General features: G+C 33.0%; 2 protein-coding genes and 1 pseudogene across 2 annotated transcripts; all 3 read right to left on the reverse strand.

Moving 5' to 3' along the window:
- Positions 1–1,426: 1,426 nt before the first annotated feature.
- Positions 1,427–4,252, reverse strand: LOC120126916 (annotated as a pseudogene).
- Positions 4,253–7,208: 2,956 nt separating this feature from the next.
- On the reverse strand, positions 7,209–8,214 carry LOC120126832. The gene is made up of 2 exons (XM_039144905.1): positions 7,753–8,214; positions 7,209–7,715 (listed from the first exon to the last, which is right to left on the reverse strand). Exons 1-2 carry the CDS (start codon positions 8,212–8,214, stop codon positions 7,209–7,211), a joined length of 969 nt encoding a protein of 322 aa, XP_039000836.1.
- A 414-nt stretch (positions 8,215–8,628) lies between these two features.
- Positions 8,629–10,975, reverse strand: LOC120126917 (uncharacterized protein C9orf85-like). The gene is made up of 7 exons (XM_039144955.1): positions 10,811–10,975; positions 10,608–10,729; positions 10,488–10,540; positions 10,295–10,358; positions 10,152–10,193; positions 10,028–10,075; positions 8,629–9,266 (listed from the first exon to the last, which is right to left on the reverse strand). Exons 1-7 carry the CDS (start codon positions 10,889–10,891, stop codon positions 9,263–9,265), a joined length of 414 nt encoding a protein of 137 aa, XP_039000886.1. The 5' UTR covers positions 10,892–10,975; the 3' UTR covers positions 8,629–9,262.
- Positions 10,976–11,933: the final 958 nt, after the last annotated feature.

Below are 11,933 nucleotides of genomic sequence, written 5' to 3' on the forward strand. Positions count from 1 at the left end.
TTACTTTTATTAATTTTAAAATTATTAGGAGCTTAAGGTGTAATTAACCAATATTATTATTTGTTATATTTATTATTAGATTATCCTTCTAAGCATCATCTACAGAATAATCTCCATTGCACCAAACTGATAGTATCATTTTTAATACTTTAGGGTTTAGCTTTTGGGAGGCTAGCTTAAGCATTACTTAATCAAATGATTAGTTTACTGTCAACAAATCAAAATCCATAGCCAATCTACAAGAATAATGATAATCTAGAACATAATAATAAAATCGCCAATCTACAAGCTAGTTTATACCACGAGGGTTAATGATGAATATCTAAGATGTATGATTTTTGGTAGGTGACATGGCAAGCATGTAAACCAAGTCCTTCACGTGAACTCAAGAAGTAATGAAAGAAGATACTATCGAATAGTTCATGGTAAAAAGGAACGCTATTAAAAAAATAACTTTTCTAAAATGAATGGCATTATTAGATAATTTATTCCATTGAAATTAGAGACCATAGTGTCTAAATTACTTCTAAGATGATGACAACAAAGTTTTATCTTGTTGGATATGATAGTAAATATAATAATCCTTAAAAAATATTTTAAAAACCAGAGAATAATCTCATTTGATGCATGAAAAGACATATCATCACTTAATATTGCTACTAATTACTTTGTCTCATTAATTAGAAAAAGTTTGTTTGTCTTTTTTGTTGTATTATGCACATGGGAGTGGCTAACCCCATGTGTGTTTATTAATTTAATGTCCATTGATTACACTTAGGGATACAACAAAATGTTTTTTTATTAAGCTAAGGTGATACAATATATAACATCTTATCTAAATACTCTCAACCACTTGATAATAAACATCAATCATTGTAGTCACTGGTGCTCAACCTATGACTTCTAGGAACGACTCGATTCCTTTAAACACTAAAGTAGGCTGGTTCGTGCATGAAACTGTTAAAGTTATGAAGGATCCAATGGTAGGCCTTCAATCTGTTCATCAAAGGTTTTATTTTTATGGGCCTCTATCTCTTGATATTCCGATATATGTCTACTACTTTAATTTCACACCCTTAAAATTTTATTATAACTTCTTAACTTCATACCTCAATATAAAATCGGTTTTATATTTATTATAACTTCTTAAATTCATACCTCAAATATAAAATCGACATCTAATATAAAATCGACATCTAATATAAAATCGATCTGGGTTGGGTGAGTTAGAGAGTACAGCAAGAATGTAGCAAAAAAGAAGTATTACTCGGATAATTGGGAAATTGATGGCTTAATAATGACTCATGTTTGTAATAAATAAATATCGTCAAAATCCTACAATCAAGATGGTTACTGGTTTAAGTACAGAAATACACATGCATACACACAAGTGATCAAATCACACCCATATATTACAAACAACTCCATATTGGCTTGCTTGAACTGCAACACAACCAGGAACTTCTAACCCTGCATTCTAGACTTGGAACCGATTTTGTCAAAAAATTTGCAGCATAAAAGACGGTCGGACTTCATGCATATTCGAATAAAATGCAATTGCAGCCACGAGAGTCGTCAACAGTCAAGTGCCGAGACAAGCTGGTGGGAACTGGCGTTAGGCAACCAGGGATAGGAGTCAGGAGGTGGCATAACACAATTATCTCATTGAAGTAGATTCTTCTTGGGAAAGCCCAACCCTTCTCGAAAGTAAAAGTTTCTTTATCCTTTCGGAAAAGTAGCTCTGACTGCACGTTACCAAGGGACCGGCTTGTGATAGCAAATCGTTGTAAAATTTAACACCCCATAGCATGGCAGTATCATCTGTAGATTAAACAGAACTTACTCTTTAATCACCTTTCAAAATTAGTAGTTCCTATTTACATGTAAAATTTGCAGCTATGTATTACCAGGAAACACATCGAGCAGAGATGAGTTCTATGTAAACGATCATTTCACTCATGACGATATAATGCAAAAAGCACAAAACATAAGAAAAGAAAAAGTGACCAATCAAATGAACTTACTTATCGCTGCATATGGAGTTAAAGACTTGTAGTTAAAGCTGAAAATCTGAGTGAGATTGTTGAAGTTGGGGTGCTGCACAACTAAGTTCCACTGTGTATAATTCATATTGTAATTGAAATTAGTATCGTGACTTTAACTCGCCAGTACTCCTTGTAGTTAAGCTTAACATGCCAATGAATTCGGACCGGACACATATGGCTTGTACATTGGACCAAAGGAGCCAAGTTATTCTTCCCTGTACCCGAACAACCGACGCTATATGCGGAGCTTTTGGACTGCACATTAAAAACAAATAAGCTCAAGGAAGCAATAAAGAATCGAGATAACAATCACTCCAAAAAACATACTCCAAGCAATAATTATCATCTTTTTCGCGGAATGAACTTACTCTACACAGCTCCCCGGCTGAGAAGCATTTTGGCAGCCACAAGCACATTGAGGGCAAGGTACTATGGTTTCATTATAGAAGGATGAGAGAGAGACGCAACAACTAGGTGTTTTCTGAGCCAGAAATTGCGAATACGTGCACGTAACATTCCATGTCACTGTCATGAAGAAGAAGTGTCAATTAACCATCTAGCATTCTAGATAAAGAAATGAATAACTATATAGCATTCTAGATCTTAATCGAATAACTTACTCAAAGCTTGTGTGACTCGCCTTTTGTCTGCAGTAACGAATCTACTAGGTTTAACAATTTTTGCTGGTCCACATGTATAACCAGGCCCTGGTGCCTTCAAAGTGAAGTTCCTAGGAACTCTAACTGTCTTATTTGTGGTTCCAGCTTGACCAACACTCACCTGGAATGAGCTTGCTGCAGTGGTTGGATCTTGCACCACGAGTTTAGCACTCCGCCTTTACAGCAATTGCAATCTGCTGATTATAGGCGTTCCCGGCAATAGATCCACAACAGTTGGATCCTTCTTACAGCAATGTGGAATGTTCCCTTTGAATTTAGAACAATCCCCTTGTTCGGTTGTTCCCTCCCATCATGCTCCAAATCACCTCCTTCTTAGCCCATTTCCAACCTAATGTCCACCCTGGTGCTTGGATATGCCGGTATTGCTGGAAGTTATAGATTGTGACAACTGCCTGCTCGAATTTAATCACATTTTCAGCTAATGGACAAAAGATGAAACATACTCATGCCAAAATGATACCCTATTCTCCAAACCATTGTTTCTTCATTCGTTGAATCTTAAACAAAGCCTAGATTTTAGTTCTCCCTATTGAATGATTTCCGTATTACAGAGTTAGCAAGTCATTACTCATTCACACCAAGCAATCGGGTTTGAACTTCGTACGACCCCACACTAGATAGCTAAAGCATCAAATTCTAACTTCTTGCATACACAAACCTATGCATGCGTCGTAAGTAATAGAGATGAAAGGACACTTACAACATAGCCATCAGCGGTCCAACTCATGATATCCCATTTGATTGTGATATTCCATTTGGGTCCAGCGGATCGTAGGCTTCTGAAAATGAGTTAGAAGAGAGAATTATAACACATACATACATTTCCAATACCTAATCCCATTACATGAATATGCACTAAGAAACGAAGCAAAGAAACCAGTATCAGATCATCACTCGACAGAAATAGCAAAACCAAGTCCAAAAGTTAATATTTAGACTATCAACTACTCAATCTCATCATTAACTGCTGATCTTTTCCTAAACCCTCCCATCTAAAGACTAACATTATCACGAGCTAACAAACAAACCTCTCTGAACAATAGGAAAGGCAAGATTTTGATAGAAATTTCATAGCTTAATATGGAAATTTGCTTTACAGAGCTAATACCAGGCAAAACCCATTACCATAAAAATGCAAAATAGACTCGAAAATCATAAAGAAGGTGCTTTCACATAATTAAAGAAACCCCATTTACCAAATTCATTAAAGAATCAAAACACCATAAAGGAAAAAAATTCCAACTTCCCAAACTTATAAACAAAGAAAGAGAGATTCTACAAACTGTTGAGGTGAAACTTGAGAAAGAGAACAACAACAGAAGCAAGACGCTGAAAGAGCTTAGCTTGAAGAAAGATCTAGCAATGAACAATAAAAGATTAGCCATTGCTTTAGGATTTCGAGGGGCTCTTTTTGGGTTATTGACTTTGGTTCAAGGTTTGTGACAGACGGAGAAGACCCACATAAAGAGTGAGAAAACAAAAGGAGACGAGTAGCTTTTTGTCCAACGGGACATGACAAGAAAGTCTAAATAAATCGAGTTCAAGTGGTGGGACACTTTAATCCCACTGCAAAAAGCTTACTTTCTTTAATTATTATAAATTTGATGTTTAACCATTGATTTAACATTAACAAAATAGAATAACAATTAAAGGGAAAAAATGGCGTATGAAACACGATGTGTTTAGAAAAAGGAAGTGGAAGGAAAATGCGGTACATAGATTATAATTGTCAATAAATGGTTGTTTGCTTGATTAAGACAAAAGTAGGTAGATGCATTACAGTTGTTTGTGACCGTGAGATAATAGAAACCCACAGCTTATATACTATGAACAGCTTGTGGTACGTTCTAGAGAAACATCTATGCCAATGGAGTTTGACTTCCCGGTGCTGGCTTTTGATAAATGGCGTTGGTGCCACGCAATATGCTTGGTCAGATGAGATTGAGTCATTTTTTTAGGGTAAAGTATAGTAATGGTCACTGAACATTTTTGAAGCTTGCATTTAGGTCCTCCAACTTTTAAAACTTGCAATACAGTCCCCAACATTTATTCCGTTTGCAATATGGTCCCCCAACTTAACCACAGTTAGAAATTAGGGTAAATTATATAAAAGGTTATTTAACTTTTCAGACACTTGAATTTAGGTCCTCCAACTTTAAAACTTGCAAAACAGTCCTCAATTTCATTCTAAACCCCAATTTCCAAAGTAATTCAATTTCATTATAAACCCTAAATTCCAAAATAATTCAATTAAATTCAATTATGTCAGATTTATATTATTTAATTTCTCTTATTTCATGTGATACGTATTTTTTATATAAATATAATAGTATAATTCTTATCTGTTGAAGAAATTTTTTAATTAAAAAAGTAGTTAGGATATAGAAGAGGTTGAAAATAATTCAAATTTTAATTAAAAAATGTTATTTTGACGTTAAACAAAAGTGTAAACTACTAGGTTGACAACTTAACTATCTAACCCTTTTACTTTTGTCATCGATCTTTTAAATTATCAATCATACACATAATTATTTAATTGTTCAACTAAGCCACTAGTCGTTACCAATTGATACAATGATGAAGTGGCGTTAAAAGGAATTGACATTATTATACATTCAGTCTTTATTATTTATAATCAATTTGGTCCTAAATTAAATAGAATTTAATAAATTAATCATTTAATTAGGATCTGACATGTGTTAGCACATGGTCATGACACGTGTCATTGGTGACACATGTCACCACTAATTATTTATATGCTATCAATTTGGTCCTAAATTAAATAAATTTAATAAATTAATCATTTAACCAGGATCTGACATGTGTTAACATGATCATGATATATGTTATTGGTGACACATGTCACCACCTAATTAGAAGAAATTAAGTTACAAAGAAGTAAAATTTGGGTCTTGGCAAACTCAAACCTGAGTCACGCAAATGAAAGATACAGGGTAGAGCCACTAAGCTAACACCATCGTTTGTGTTAAGAGATATGCAATAATACATATACTAATAGTATGACCAATGCTAGAAAAAAAGAATATAATGGAAATGGAAATAATGAGATTTGAACTTCGGCAAAAAATTTGAAAGCAATAAATGATGGGAAAATATTATATTTTTTTACAATAAAAAATATTATTTGATAATTGTTTGATAGATTTAATATTTTTAAATATTAGTTGATACATATTTTAAAAGAATAAATTTAAGATTTATATATTTTTAAACTAATTTAATAATTATATTTTTCATATTTATAATTCATGATATATATATCTTAGTTGATATTTCTAATATAATTAATAATTTTAATTTCTTATTAAAAATAAAATATTCAAAAAATATAAATGATTCATACATTAATATATGATATATTTTTTTATTTATACATCTAAATATAAATACATTTATATAAATATATTTTATTCGTATATTGAAATATTTTGATTAAAATATAAACATATTTTAAATACTAGTTTATACAAGAAAAATAAATATATCAAAATATAAATGATTCATACATTTAAATATAAATTGAATCATTTATATTTTCTATACATCTATATTTAATAAGAAAATAAAATTATTGGGGGACTGTTTTGCAAGTTTTAAAAGTTGGGGACCTAAATTCAAGTGCCTGAAAAGTTCAATGACCGTTTATATAATTTACCCTAATTTTCTAACAGTATTTAAGTTGGAGACCATATTGCAAACGGAATAATGTTGGGGGACTGTATTGAAAGTTTTAAAAGTTGGGGGACCTAAATGCAAGCTTCAGAAATGTTCAGTGACCATTACTATAGTTTACCCTTTTTTTATTACAAATTGATAAATAAATTGATCAATTATAACTTTTTTGAAATGTTCTAGAAAATAGAAGGTGCATCTTAGGTTTGCAGCTTATTCATCCACTCTTGTTCCTTGTTTCTTACATAAAATGTCATGTTATAATGCATCCAACATCTGATTTACCTGGTTTTATTCTGCACCTATTATAAGATACAGAAGGCTAAGATTTGCAGATTATCAGAAAAGAAAGAAGCTAAAATTCAATCTTTGTATTCAACTGAATTTAGCTTCTAAGTGGTTTTCCAATACAGCAGAGAAGTAAAGCTCGTCCTCCAATCTATCAGTCTTTGGAACAATTCTCCACAGTAACTTTTTATAGTGCAGCCTGGAAAATTCATCCAAATAGATCTTCAAATCATCTCTTTTGCAGAAGAACCTATCCACCCAAAGAAGTCCTCGGGGTCAAAGAACACGATCCCAATCGAAAGGACAAACTGAAGAAGATCCAATCCGATCCATCCATCCAAAAAGAGGGTAGAGTGTATAATATCGAGTGTGTTATCGAAGAAAGGTAGTCTTGAACCAATTGATAAGTAGAGGGGTAAGAGGCCTCTGAGCGCAATCACTTCATTAAAAGGAGCCCCTAAATTCAAGGTAGCAGATGCAATTGTTACGTTTCTTTCCTTCATTAGTGCAGCAAATGTGCCGTTGTGGGGCTAAAATCGAGTCCTATCCTGATCTCTCCTGGCTTCAATCTTAGAACTTTATCTATGGTGAATTCAGCTGAAGTTGATTCATTCGTCAAGATCTCCCATCCTCTTTTCGAAAGATCGAAGCAGTTTGAACATTTGAAGAAGCCTCTTTTGCCTAATGTTTCGTTAGAAACAAGACAGGAGTAATCTTTGCACTTATAACGGCTCCATAAAATGTTGGTGTCGGTTGGTTGAGACCAAAGGGATGAGTTTATAGGGAGTGGTTTACTCAAACGTGGAGGTGTTTTCGAGAAGCATCTTCTTCTCGGCAATGGATCGCAGCCACTGATCATGACCTTCTGAGCAATGTCCCAGTCATCAGGGCACATCCTATAGATCTTATAATCCATAAAGCGATCTACATTCGAGGCCATGCTGGCACAAGTGAGTCCTACAGATGGACTAATTGCTTCCACCCCAGGAAGTTTTTCTTCCCAATCAGCCTATTCAGTTTCAATGCAGTGTATTTATGAAGCTCACCTGAGTTAAAACGATGAGTATCGGATCCTTGTTCGATTTGCTTTCTTCATGGTCACTGAAGTTTTCATCTGCAGCGCTGACTTCGTTCATACCAGAACTGTTATCATAGGAACCTGATAAGGATTCTGCAAACTTGTCCAAAGATAAGGCAATATGTAGAAGTTGATCAGAAAATGATGCTACTGCTTTAGATTCTGCACTTGCACCACGAAGCTGCTCCAGAAGAATTCCGACTTTGGTCTGCAAATCAGAGACTTGATTTCGAAGCGAATGAGGCAAAATGAATTGGCCTTGGGAGATACCAGCCTTGGAAGTGGTGGTTCTGAACATAAACTGGGTATAGAAGATGTTGGAGCTTAGGATTGTAACTGTTGGGATGCTTGCAAGCAGACACAGACACAGCATCAGAGGAAGGCCAGCAGGCAGCCATTTTCGCGATTTAGACACATTCGGTTTCTGCATTTCTCGGTTGGGTTTGTGCAATGTATGGGGAGCTACCAAACCATTTAATTTTTTATCAGATCCTAAGAGCTGTTGAGTATATACTTGATTGGGCACTTGGGATTTTCAGGTTGAGTTTCCCTAGATGTTTAAGAATTCCATTTTTTTCCCTCTCCCGTGGCCGTAAATGGGGACAACTTGGAATTTTCTTCTTTGATAATCTCAAAGTAGTGAACATTGTTTTTGTTAATGGCTTAAGAGGTCTAATTGCAGTTGAAGCAATGATCTGTGTACTTGAGAGCACTTTAAACGTCTCATCAATAAAAATAAACTGACGTAGCTTGTTATGAAAGAAAAGAAAAAGGACGTGAAACACCTCACATGAATTACATTACTTGGAATGGGAGTCTTAATGGATAAAGGGGAGAATATACAAAGCAATATCATCATAATCAATTACAGTCTAAGAAGTTTCAATATCTAATGAAAATATTGTAAGAACTTGTTGAGCCAAAAGGGCATCTTAACACAGGCCTAGTAAGTGCATGTGCTCCAATCAAAACTTGACCACAAAAAAGCGACAAGAATACAAATATCCCAAAATTTTAATTATTAGTATGGTGATGACTGAGCAGAAAACGGTTTGGAGCAAAGGTAATGTTAAAGATTCTGCTGTATGCACAGAATCCTTTTCCCCAGTTATTCATAGGCTTCTCAGTTATGCACTCGGTTCTCTGTCATTTTCATCATCATCATAGTCATGACCATCGTTTTTGTTATCTTGATCATCATTTTCATCATCATCACAGCCATCGTTTTTGTTGTCTTCTTGATCATCATTTTCATCATCATCACAAACATTGTTTTTGTTGTCATCTTGATCATCATTTTCATCATCATCATGGTCACTAATGCAATCCTTCTCAGAGTTGTATTGATCATCATGATTCCATCATCTTTTCTTCCTAGCTTGGCATATTCCTCAAGTGATGTAGAAGGAAAATTTCACCGACCCTACCATTTTCTTTGTTGGCTGTGTTTTTTGATGAACGTTTGGAGCTACTTTGATTCATCTGTTACATGTAAAGGAGGTCAGCATCAAGGCATTTGACAGAGTAAAGTACCATAAAACAACAAAACGTGAGAAATGGATTGCTTAGGTAATTCACTCTCCCAAAGAGAAAGTATGCATTTTAGCACCTATCAACTACCAAGTTCATTGACAATGATGATATATGAAGAAAACAAGTATATATGTCCTGCTCAGTTAAGAAGCACTTTAGACAATACGAGTACAAAAACAATGTTTAAATTTTTAAGGTCTCTAGCATAATTCACAGATTATAGCATGTGAAACCTGCCAATGCAGAGTTATAATGATATATCTAAGAAAGTTTGCATGCCTTGTCAAACTAAAAAAGATTGAATTGTTTATCCAAGAATGATATATCTTTTTTATGTGGTAGGTCACAGTCAATAGCAGTTTTTGGTCTAAGGTTTCTAATACCCTCGCGCCATTGGGTCTTGCCAAAGAGATCTATATCGTCTCAACCAGGAAATTCAAATCAATAAAACCTTTTATAACTTCTAAGCATTTATTTAGTCTTTCCTTCACGAGTTACATCAAGATAAATCCCTTCTATGCTTCTGCTATATTAGAAGTTTGGATCCACTAAAATTTTACTATAAATCATAAAAGTTATAATTAATTGGATAGAACTCCTAATTATTAGCATAATCATGAACCAACTCAATTACTATCATCAAACAGTTGTGAATTATTTCCAATAGCAGAAGACTGACAGCAATATCAGAATCGTAATTGGAGACTTACAGCACGTAACAATGTTCTTCTATCCCTCTCTCGAGCATTTTTAATTGCCTGAAACAATATTCACACAAATTAATCACGAAAACTAACATAAGAAAAACACATCGAAATATTGCTCCAAACCAACCTCTTCAAGCATCTTTGCTCTTCTTCAACCTCTGCAGAATCCCTGTGAGAGCAACACAGTCAGAATTTCATTGTTAATCTTTTACCCAATATATGTATCGGAAACTATAAACAAAAAAATTCTCAAATGATTCAAGGACAAACCTCCCAATTATTTGATCAACACGACATCGACACTTAGCACACACTTTTTGTTCCTTAGCACATCCTATAACAAGATATCCAAACCCAGTTGATTAATTTCACAAAATAACTACATTTGACATACATTTCGCTCAATTTGACGAGAAACTGTTGAATCAAAACAATCAAAGAACTAATAGCAGAGGAAACGAACCAGAACAAAGATTATGATAGGCTTGACGCACATTACGTTTGGAGCAAAGCTGACTGCCAAAATAAAAAATAATATAAATAAAATGCACAGAAACCATTATTTTTCTTTTAAAAAACTTACCATTTTGCAGGCTCCGTTAAGGGTTTATATTTGCCATAACGACGCTTCCAATCGATTTGTTCTTTGCATCGAGGGCAAACTCCAGTTATATCAGAGTAAGGCCTTAGCTTCCCTCCAACTTCCTATTGAAAATAAAATTTTCAAATTTAAATAAAAATATATATGAATAAAAAGAAAAAAGAAAAATAGCAGTAATTGATTACCTTCTCGTTGATTTTTACACCGGCGTTTGGTTTCCAGGCGTAGCGATTTTGGTGCTTCGGTGGCCCTCGCCGACTGCTCATCTTTTGCTTGTTGGCTGCCGACTCAATCACTCTTCTCTGACTAAAGTTTGGAATTTGTTAATTAAACCTAGACCATTTTTGCTAATTAAAACAAGGAAAAGCTTCCGTGCAGTCTTAATATACGGCTAGATATCGGTTTTGTTATTTAAATAATAATAAATTAGTAATGTATTTTTTTATTCGTATATTAAGATTATCATATAGTAGAACTTCTTATTAAAATTGGGGTAAACTATATATTTAATCTATCTACATATTTTTGCGATTTTATTTTGATAATTTAATTATTTGTTTATTCAAAATCATTAATAATTTTATGTTTTTATTCTATTTTAATGACTCATGATTAAAAAATAAATAAATTGTTTACGTAAAAAATTTATTTTTTCAATGATGATAGATATTAACTTATGATGATACGTTGATATCATCATTAATTTTTTTAACGATTGGTGATCAAAATAAAATTAAAATATATCATTAGATACAATTTAAAAATAATTAATTGGGTAATCGAAATAGAACTACCAAAATTTGTAGATAATTAAATAGATAATTTATTCTTAAAATTATATATTTTTTCTGATTTACTCTCAATAGATAATTTTTTTTAGCTTTTAAATAAAGAAAGGATTAGTGTATAAAAAAATAAATTATAAGATAGTACTAAACTTCGTTTATAATATTTAACTTTTAATTTTATCAATTATAATATTAAACTTTAATTTTCATTTCAATTATACTACTATATCGTTAAGTTAGCAATAAAATGATAACATGACTAATAGTTACTGATATAAATGTCAAATTAAAATAGTGTCGTTTTAGTACTCCTGTTTTGGCATTCAAAAGATTCAAAACAACGTCGTTTTATTTAATAAAAAATTGAAATTGTTTACTTAGAATCTACCAATTTGAATTTTTGTTATATTTTTATAAAAATTATAAAATTATAATTAAATTATTTTCTAAATTTCTAAATAACGTAGAGGCTAAACCTAAATTTTCCTAATATTATACTTCTCTCTTCTTCCTTCTAATC

The sequence above is a fragment of the Hibiscus syriacus genome, unplaced genomic scaffold (genome assembly GCF_006381635.1).
Source record: "Hibiscus syriacus cultivar Baekdansim isolate YM2019G1 unplaced genomic scaffold, ASM638163v2 tig00110462_pilon, whole genome shotgun sequence".
In the NCBI taxonomy this organism is placed as follows: Eukaryota; Viridiplantae; Streptophyta; class Magnoliopsida; order Malvales; family Malvaceae; genus Hibiscus; species Hibiscus syriacus.